This window comes from Montipora foliosa, chromosome 14 (genome assembly GCF_036669935.1).
Source record: "Montipora foliosa isolate CH-2021 chromosome 14, ASM3666993v2, whole genome shotgun sequence".
Taxonomy (NCBI): domain Eukaryota; kingdom Metazoa; phylum Cnidaria; class Anthozoa; order Scleractinia; family Acroporidae; genus Montipora; species Montipora foliosa.
In genome coordinates, this window is record NC_090882.1 from 14,007,848 (window position 1) to 14,018,779 (window position 10,932).

The 10,932-nt window shown below is 40.2% G+C and overlaps 1 protein-coding gene across 1 annotated transcript in view; it reads right to left on the reverse strand.

The window, feature by feature from the left end:
• Window positions 1–8,365, reverse strand: part of LOC137985317 (rhamnosyl O-methyltransferase-like) — a 15,288-nt gene extending 6,923 nt beyond the window's left edge. The window contains exons 1-3 of the mRNA XM_068832906.1: window positions 8,225–8,365; window positions 5,917–6,054; window positions 4,782–5,083 (exon numbers count right to left, since the gene is read on the reverse strand). Coding sequence (XP_068689007.1) covers window positions 4,782–5,083; window positions 5,917–6,052 — 438 coding nt within the window. The 5' untranslated portion in view covers window positions 6,053–6,054; window positions 8,225–8,365. The remainder of the gene's footprint in view (window positions 1–4,781; window positions 5,084–5,916; window positions 6,055–8,224) is intronic.
• Window positions 8,366–10,932: the final 2,567 nt, after the last annotated feature.

The following is a 10,932-nucleotide window of genomic DNA, read 5'->3' on the forward strand; positions in this document are numbered from 1 at the left end:
TCTGTCTAATGCCAGACAATTTTACTCGTCAGTGGGGATCTCTTCAGGGATGAATGGGTTAACAACATCAAGATCCAATCAAAAACTATGTCCCCTTTAACCCTCTCCCTCCTATGAGTGATACTTATAGATTTTACTCTGTCTAATGCCAGACAATTTTACTCGTCAATGGGGATCTCTTCAGGAATGAATGGGTTAACAACATCAAGATCCAATCAAAAACTATGTCCCCTTTAACCCTCTCCCTCCTATGAGTGATACTTATAGATTTTACTCTGTCTAATGCCAGACAATTTTACTCGTCCATGGGGATCTCTTCAGGGATGAATGGGTTAACAACATCTAGATCCACTCAAAAACTATGTCCCCTTTACCCCTCTCCCTCCTAAGAGTGACACATATATTTTACTCTGTCTAATGCTGGATGATTTTACTCGTCAATGGGGGCCTCTTCAGGGATGAATGGGTTAACAACATCAAGATCCACTCAAAAACTATGTCCCCTTTAACCCTCTCCCTCCTAAGAGTGATACTTATGGATTTTACTCTGTCTAATGCCAGACGATTTTACTCGTCAATGGGGGCCTCTTCAGGGTTGAATGGGTTAACAACATCTAGATCCACTCAAAAACTCTGTCCCCTTTAACCCTCTCCCTCCTAAGAGTGACACTCATAGATTTTACTCTGTCTAATGCCAGACGACATTAAAATCATCCAGCATTAGACATGGTAAAATCTATGTGTCACTCTTAGAAGGGAGAGGGGTAAAGGGGACATAGTTTTTGAGTGGATCTATATGTTGTTAACCCGTTCATCCCTGAAGAGGCCCCATTAATGAGTAAAATTGTCTGGCATTAGACAGAGTAAAATATATAAGTGTCACTCTTAGGAGGGAGAGGGTTAAAGGGGACATAGTGTTTGAGTGGATCTAGATGTTGTTAACCCATTCATCCCTGAAGAGGTCCCCATTGACGAGTAAAATCGTCTGGCATTAGAAAGAGTAAAATCTATGAGTGTCACTCTTAGGAGGGAGAGGGGTAAAGGGGAGTGAGCCATTGATTAAATTGCAAGAATCACCAGCGATTTCTAAGTGGATGTAAAAAATTATGTGACCTTATGATTAAGCTGCATTTGTTTTCCTGTATGAAAGAGAGTAGCTGAATGTTAAAATAATGTTGATCCTAATAGGAAAATACCAACTCTGTTGGCGAGGAGTGGATATTTTGAAGGATCCTTTAGACTTGGCAATAGTCCAGCAATTGTTGTGGGAACTGAAGCCTCGAACTGTGATCGAGTTTGGTGCTTACAAGGGGGGCTCAGCCTTGTGGGCAGCAGATATGCTGAAAATGTTCGGCTGCAAGTCGCGTGTCATCTCTGTGGACATTGATCTTTCTTTATTGGACTCTGAAGCAAAAGAATCCACCCATGTTGAGTTCATTGAGGGGGACTTAATGCAAGTTGAAAAGATCTTTCCTGCAGAGTTTTTGAAGGTACCGTAGACAGAAGAACTGTAAAAACCTGTAAAAACCTGAAATCACTGTCCTTATACTCAACTTGAGAAAATGATTTTTTTCCAGGGACCATGTTTGAAAATTTATGTTTAAGGGGCTTTGTCACGCAAAATGATGTAATTTCATGACACCCAAAATGCTCAAAAAGTAGAACGAACCATTGCAATAACCACTTAAGACTGTTGAACCACATAAAAGAAATACAACAAAAGGAAATAGAAGCATGGATGGACACAAATGAACAAGATTGAAACGAATTGCATTTGGGAAATCTTGAAAAAAGTCGGCTAGACTTTTTTTTAAGTTTATGGCAAATCGCCTGCATGATAAAGGTCGTTTTTGCTCAGAACCATTGAATTGTTTGTGATGTATCAGTAAAGGAATTCTACATTATCATTTTCGAGTTTTAAACTCGTAATTAACTAAAGATTCCCCCTAAACACTCTAAAATAACGTGACATAGCCCCTTTATTCTTTGAGAGAACAGACCTGAGGGGGTCATTAACCCTCTCACCTTTTAAAGCCGCCCCTTGACGATTAAAATCGCCTGGCATTAGACAGAGTAAAATCTTTAAGCACCACTCTTAGCAGGGAAAGGGTTAAAGGGAACATAGTTTTTGAGTGGATCTAGATGTTGTTAATCCATTCATCCATGAAGAGATCCCCATTGACGAGTAAAATCGTCTGGCGTTAGACAGAGTAAAATCTATAAGTATCACTCTTAGGAGGGAGAGGGTTAAAGGGGACATAGTTTTTGAGTGGACCTAGATGTTGTTAACCCATTCAACCCTGAAGAGGTCCCCATTGACGAGTAAAATCGTCTGGCATTAGAAAGAGTAAAATCTATGAGTGTCACTCTTAGGAGGGAGAGGGGTAAAGGGGTTAACTCTTAGGAGGGATCTCTTCAGGGATGAATGGATTAACAACATCTAGATCCACTCAAAAACTATGTTCCCTTTAACCCTTTCCCTGCTAAGAGTGGTGCTTAAAGATTTTACTCTGTCTAATGCCAGGCGATTTTAATCGTCAAGGGGCGGCTTTAAAAGGTGAGAGGGTTAATGACCCCCTCAGGTCTGTTCTCTCAAAGGATAAAGGGGCTATGTCACGTTATTTTAGAGTGTTTAGGGGGAATCTTTAGTTAATTACGAGTTTAAAACTCGAAAATGATAATGTAGAATTCCTTTACTGATACATCACAAACAATTCAATGGTTCTGAGCAAAAACGACCTTTATCATGCAGGCGATTTGCCATAAACTTAAAAAAAAGTCTAGCCGACTTTTTTCAAGATTTCCCAAATGCAATTCGTTTCAATCTTGTTCATTTGTGTCCATCCATGCTTCTATTTCCTTTTGTTGTATTTCTTTTATGTGGTTCAACAGTCTTAAGTGGTTATTGCAATGGTTCGTTCTACTTTTTGAGCATTTTGGGTGTCATGAAATTACATCATTTTGCGTGACAAAGCCCCTTAAACATAAATTTTCAAACATGGTCCCTGGAAAAAAATCATTTTCTCAAGTTGAGTATAACGACAGTGATTTCAGGTTTTTACAGGTTTTTACAGTTCTTCTGTCTACGGTACCTTCAAAAACTCTGCAGGAAAGATCTTTTCAACTTGCATTAAGTCCCCCTCAATGAACTCAACATGGGTGGATTCTTTTGCTTCAGAGTCCAATAAAGAAAGATCAATGTCCACAGAGATGACACGCGACTTGCAGCCGAACATTTTCAGCATATCTGCTGCCCACAAGGCTGAGCCCCCCTTGTAAGCACCAAACTCGATCACAGTTCGAGGCTTCAGTTCCCACAACAATTGCTGGACTATTGCCAAGTCTAAAGGATCCTTCAAAATATCCACTCCTCGCCAACAGAGTTGGTATTTTCCTATTAGGATCAACATTATTTTAACATTCAGCTACTCTCTTTCATACAGGAAAACAAATGCAGCTTAATCATAAGGTCACATAATTTTTTACATCCACTTAGAAATCGCTGGTGATTCTTGCAATTTAATCAATGGCTCACTCCCCTTTACCCCTCTCCCTCCTAAGAGTGACACTCATAGATTTTACTCTTTCTAATGCCAGACGATTTTACTCGTCAATGGGGACCTCTTCAGGGATGAATGGGTTAACAACATCTAGATCCACTCAAACACTATGTCCCCTTTAACCCTCTCCCTCCTAAGAGTGACACTTATATATTTTACTCTGTCTAATGCCAGACAATTTTACTCATTAATGGGGCCTCTTCAGGGATGAACGGGTTAACAACATATAGATCCACTCAAAAACTATGTCCCCTTTACCCCTCTCCCTTCTAAGAGTGACACATAGATTTTACCCTGTCTAATGCTGGATGATTTTAATGTCGTCTGGCATTAGACAGAGTAAAATCTATGAGTGTCACTCTTAGGAGGGAGAGGGTTAAAGGGGACAGAGTTTTTGAGTGGATCTAGATGTTGTTAACCCATTCAACCCTGAAGAGGTCCCCATTGACGAGTAAAATCGTCTGGCATTAGAAAGAGTAAAATCTATGAGTGTCACTCTTAGGAGGGAGAGGGGTAAAGGGGTTAACTCTTAGGAGGGATCTCTTCAGGGATGAATGGATTAACAACATCTAGATCCACTCAAAAACTATGTTCCCTTTAACCCTTTCCCTGCTAAGAGTGGTGCTTAAAGATTTTACTCTGTCTAATGCCAGGCGATTTTAATCGTCAAGGGGCGGCTTTAAAAGGTGAGAGGGTTAATGACCCCCTCAGGTCTGTTCTCTCAAAGAATAAAGGGGCTATGTCACGTTATTTTAGAGTGTTTAGGGGGAATCTTTAGTTAATTACGAGTTTAAAACTCGAAAATGATAATGTAGAATTCCTTTACTGATACATCACAAACAATTCAATGGTTCTGAGCAAAAACGACCTTTATCATGCAGGCGATTTGCCATAAACTTAAAAAAAAGTCTAGCCGACTTTTTTCAAGATTTCCCAAATGCAATTCGTTTCAATCTTGTTCATTTGTGTCCATCCATGCTTCTATTTCCTTTTGTTGTATTTCTTTTATGTGGTTCAACAGTCTTAAGTGGTTATTGCAATGGTTCGTTCTACTTTTTGAGCATTTTGGGTGTCATGAAATTACATCATTTTGCGTGACAAAGCCCCTTAAACATAAATTTTCAAACATGGTCCCTGGAAAAAAATCATTTTCTCAAGTTGAGTATAACGACAGTGATTTCAGGTTTTTACAGGTTTTTACAGTTCTTCTGTCTACGGTACCTTCAAAAACTCTGCAGGAAAGATCTTTTCAACTTGCATTAAGTCCCCCTCAATGAACTCAACATGGGTGGATTCTTTTGCTTCAGAGTCCAATAAAGAAAGATCAATGTCCACAGAGATGACACGCGACTTGCAGCCGAACATTTTCAGCATATCTGCTGCCCACAAGGCTGAGCCCCCCTTGTAAGCACCAAACTCGATCACAGTTCGAGGCTTCAGTTCCCACAACAATTGCTGGACTATTGCCAAGTCTAAAGGATCCTTCAAAATATCCACTCCTCGCCAACAGAGTTGGTATTTTCCTATTAGGATCAACATTATTTTAACATTCAGCTACTCTCTTTCATACAGGAAAACAAATGCAGCTTAATCATAAGGTCACATAATTTTTTACATCCACTTAGAAATCGCTGGTGATTCTTGCAATTTAATCAATGGCTCACTCAGGCAGTACGATTATGCACGAATCGCACTATTTTTTGCTCTAAATCGCACCATTTCCCCAGCCAATGAGAAGGTAACACTAAAACGAAACAACCAATCGGATTTCAAGGCTTGTTTAAAGCGGTAACCAATCAAATTGCAGGAGCTGAAATGAAAGTCAATGAAAGCCATTACGTGGTAACCTGCGATCAAGCCCTATTGTAGTTTCTGTTTTAGTTTACACAAAGTGTAAGTAAGTAAGTAAATAAGTAAGTAAGTAGTAAATAGCCGTATTTGTCGGCGTCGTACCATGGAAACAAGCACGGTGACCCCCCTTTTTTAATACATTTTGATCATCTCCTCGACATTTTCCAACCCTTTTATCGGAATTTCTAGGGAATCACCTTAATGTGGGAAGGGTTGCAACAGTTGGGCCAGATGAACAGTAGAGCGATTTTCAAATGAGTGTCGTAAAATCAAAACCAAAGTAATTACTTTGGCCAATCAAAAAGGACGGACACAATCCAGTAAACCAATCAAAACTCGAAGTAATTACACGCAGACGACACAAAGCGCGGGAAAATGTGCACGCGCGAGCCACGATTGGTTTTGGTTTCACTTCTGATTGGTTGAAAGTAATTGTAAACCAAAGTAATTCGCTAATTACTTTCGACACTCAATTGAAAACGGCTCTAATTTTATGTGTCATTACCATGGGAAATTGAGGACAACAGCTCAACCGGCAACACTCCAGTATCCTTTCTTTCTTCTAATGGAACGTATCTGATTTGGCTACTTAACTCTTTCGTAACCTTATCTTTTAACGAATGATACTCAGAATCGTCCATATCTGAAAGGAAAAACAATAAGACTTGCTATCGGAAGAAATTTTGGTAGTACTATTTCAAAAACGAATGCGAGGGTTTCATCAGGTTTCCAAACGCGAGACATTGATTATAAATTCGTTATATTGATATTTCAGTTTACGATCGTTACTATTGAAGCAATAAATCGCCGTTAACCGTCGACTTGGTTTTCCGTGATTCTTGCTACCTCGTAGGATATTCCCGACACTTATCAGACACGCCTTAAGCGACACACGTTGAAGTTTGACTCGTTCGTTTTAAGTCGCCTCAAGCGTCACAAGCTACTTTAACTAACATACGAGAGATATTTGCAAATTTCTGAGCAGCGTAAATCAACATTCATCTCCTCAACTTCCATTATTTTTAACAGCCGATTTTTAAGTACATGCACCGCGAGCTACCAATTTTTAGTACTTTCACTTATCCACCGCCGAATCCGGCACCGATTGTGCCACATACTACGTTTCCATGGAAATTCGATGCGTTGAAGGTTTTGCTCAAAACGTTTTTCGTAATCCTGCTCAGGCAATTGTTCCAGGAACAGTTGGACGGTTAACACTAAAGACGTGTTATGATCTATGCATTACGTTGGATCAACACAGACATTGATAAGCATATTAAAAAGACACCACTGTTAGGATAGATCAAACAACGTTCACGAAGGCATTTTCTTCAAAATAGTCTGAACTACGGTCGGCCAATCCTATCTTCATCAGCGCTTAAACTAGAAAGCAGACGCAGACAGCTGTTCGGGCTTGTTGGCCCTGGTCGTCACACGACATCAGTTGCGGTCTTTAGTGTTAAATGTTTATTATTATTTTTTGCCGCGGTTGATCTCTTGGTGTTCCGGTCTATTTGCAACTTTTATCTGAAGGAGGAGGATGGTATTGGCCATTCCAAAGTTTCTTTCTCAATTAATGGTGTTGCGTTGCCGAAATCGCAACGGACTGGACTCTAATCTACGTATGTACCTGACAAGGCTGGACAAATGTAAGTACTTTTGACTTCGTAACCTTTTTCTGGCTTTTTCGTTAGAAAGGGATTTGTTTCCAATATTCTTTAATTTTGCAATTGCAGCTTCAGATTACCACATTATTGTTTTCAATAAAATCCTGAAGATCCAAGCCTTATTGACTGATTGCTCCATTGACCCATCGGTCCAATTGGTACTGGCATGATCAGTTGAGGGTTGGCCTTTGGCCATCTATCTCAATTGTCTGTAACGTCGTCTTTGCGTAATCCGATCTTAAAGACTACAATTGTAGCCTCAGAGACGTTTCACCTTTCTCATGTGTCGCTCATTGTGTTTCAGCTGCGTCGCACTGACGAGGGCCAACAAGCCCGAAACAGCTCTTTGCGTCTGCTTTCTAGTTTGAGCGCTAATCATGCTGGGTTTGGCCGACCGTAGTTCCATTTTGAAGAGACTGCCGTCGTGAATGTTGTTGATCTGACCTAAAATGCTTATGTTGATCCAACGTAATGCAAAGATCCTTACACGACATTGCAGTCCTTAGTCACGGTTAAAGGATTATTATCAAAATAGACGAAAATAGACGTTTTTGCCATTTGCGAAAAACCTGTCGGACAGATTTCACTATCCTGAAATATTAAGGTGGGGTCGTACGGCTAGATTAAAAGGCGTTTGAAATATCTTGTTTTTAGTGTCCCCTCCAGGAGCTCGGTCACTATATTTATCATTCTCCCTGATTTGCATTTATTTGTAGGTCATTAAAATTACATTTTACATCAATTTCAGTGACTGTTGCTTTAATTTCACATATTTCAAAATATTGATCACTTTAGTAAGCCACCTTTAAATTAAGCGCGAATGTGTCCGCGGGGTCGTTTCCGAGGGTCTTCGTTTTCGTGACACCCGTGGCTGGTGGTGGATATTTCATGTACGTCGTAGCTACTCTCTACCCACCTCCAACGGCTTCTCCGATCCCGTTAAGCTTCGGTTACAGAGGAAGCAAATTTGGCTGATTATTCGACTTATGTGGTATGCACTAAAACAAGATATTATTAACCTTTTAGTGTCGACGGAAGTGGTATATATTTATCTCTGCTCGGTATCCCCCATATTCAAATCCACTTCGGTGAATAACTTATATACACACCCACCAGATCGATATAACTTACGGAGTCCTACCTCACCTGATAATATGCAGCCTAGACTGATCACGAGCTTGGGAGTTCAACTGCAAAGACGAGAGTAAGAATATGATTCGACTTGCTCGGTGAAATATGACACAATGACAGGGGATAAAAATATGCGGAATTTAGCATATATCAATCTTCACTACGCAATCTGGCATTCTTTCCGAGACTATGTTTGTCACGCAAGCTTCGAACCTGAAACTCTCATGCGGCAGGATCAACACAGGTCAAACATTCCACATGTCACTTGTTACAGGTCATTCTTCTGCAAAGGAACCCAAAACCTTCACATTGGCTAACTTTAGGCCCAATTTAGAGTAAGTGAAGGTTTTGTAACGACTTTCATGTCGATCCGAAAACTTGTCTGAATGATACTCCTCGAACACCGTACTGAAGTTACTCGTTAGCGAGTAGCGTGATTGTCCAACCTTCCAATTCCAAACGTATTCGCCCAGCCGTTGTCTGTTTTGGAGAATATTCCAAATGAATTTCTATCCTTTGGTTTTTTTATTGCTTGTAAGAGCAACCAACGTAACTGCACTAAGTGAGCGAAGCGGAACCCCCGGGGCGGAACCATCTTGTCGCCTCATGCAGAAGATACAATAGGTGCGAGGAGCCACGATTATTCGGCTTCAAGGAAAGGTAAGTTGAATTGTTTGAAGACAATGCCACCATACTTAAGTGCACACAAGTAACCGTCGAAGTTCAAGAGAGCGACGCTCGCATGCAGGTTTGAGCCAGACGTTTTGCGCTTTCTTAAGGTACACGGTGCTAAAGAATTAATGGAGTTAGATGATTTCTCTCAGTACCAAGTTACTTGAGTTGGCCTATCAGTTTCTTGGTAGTAGCCAAAACGCGGGGTCGGGGTCGGGAAATTATCTTAATTTCGAAAAACAAACTCCGATTTTCGGAACGACTAAGTCAGATGCTCGCAAAAACCAACTTCGATTTTAAAACACACAAAAAAAAGTTTAAAAAAAAACAAAGTCCGATTTCGAGAAAAAAACTAAGATGTCCCTTAAGAACTTTCGTAGCTTCCGTAAGTTCCGTAATGTTTTTGACTAATTCCCACCATAAATGAAGGACAGATGCCGGTCATTCAAAAACAACAGTACAGGGGCCGCTTCCTGAAAGGAGGAATAAATTTTTCCTGACATAACAGTTACTCCAGAGATAAATCTGCTATTCTAACAGAACAGAATTTATTCCGGGGATAAAGGTATTCCTGGAATAAGGCACATTTATTACTGGAATAGAGTTATTCCTCCTTTCAGAAACCGGCCCCAGGAGAATAAGGACAAAAATCGAAACAGAAAAAAAAGGGAAAAAGAAATGGCACCCCGAACCCGGCCCCGACCCCGACCCCGATCCCAGCCCCGGCCCCGGCCTTGCGTTTTGGCTACTACCTATTTTTTATCGTAGTACCACTTTAAGTTATTGCATGATTACCCTTCCCCCTGCCTCGATTAGAATTTTTTGTACTCGTGTGGCAGTTATTAAAATAAATCGTGTCTACTAGAGAAAAGATTTTTAGCAACAGAAATGTGGTTGTGTGAAGACAAGTTAAACAGAAAAACGGTTAGACATACATTTGTCTTTAATTTTTTTTCCCGCGAACCGAACCAAATTTACAGACAAATGTGCGCAAAATTCAAAAAATTATTTGAGTGTCTTCTAGCCAACCTACATCCTTCAAACTTAGTGAATACAATCTTCTACCTAGTATTTTAACGGTTGCGATTCAGACTGTCAGATTTCCATTTTATTGAATATAAAGACAGAAAGAATGGCATCAGGTATAACTATTGAAAAGCAAGTGTCGCAGCATTTGGAATGTGCAGTGTGCCTTGAGAGAATAAAGGAGCCAAAAGTTTTGACATGTAAACACACTTACTGCAGCAAATGCCTAGAAGGACTGCTCAATAGAGATGGCAGAAGAAGAGATGTCTATAATATTAAATGTCCAAAATGTAGAAAGACTACTGAGGTTAGAGAATCAACAAGTCAATATGCAAATCAAGAACTACAAATGACCATTTGGTGCAGGAGGTCATCATGAACCCTGCCCGAATTACTTTGGGGTCTAAAAATAAATTATTCAAGGGAAAATGCTGATCATAATTCATAAATGATAATAAAATCTGCAAGACATCTCGAGTACTTCTGTCCTTATAATCAGAGCAATCTTCAACCCTTGTCCCAAAGTCTGATTACCATCACCACAACAAACAGCATCAAATTTGTCATTATTATCTAATCCCCTTATTTAAACATCAATACTGCTATTGTTACAGTCTCTCTTTCAAAAGCGCTATCCTCTGACAGGCCCAGGATAGTCTGCCATTCCCCCCCCCCCCCCCACCCCCTCCAGCCAGAGAATCATTTTGATTGTAGGCATTTTTCTTAAATCTGATTCCACATTCACGGCCTCGCACTCACAATTTGCCCCTGGTATAGTGCCTTTATGCCTTTATAATTCTCTGAACCTTCCAATCTTCACCAATTCTACCCCGGATCTCCAACAGCTAAAGGCAAATGTATATAGGTGTCAATGCTAATCTCTACTTTTACTTCACACAACGTCCTCATACGTGTAATTGCCCCTATTCAACACCTTCTCATTTGATATTCCTTCATCCATCCAACTTATTCTAGAGCATTCTTCTCCAGGCCACATTTTCAAAAGCTTCCAGGAATCTTTGTTC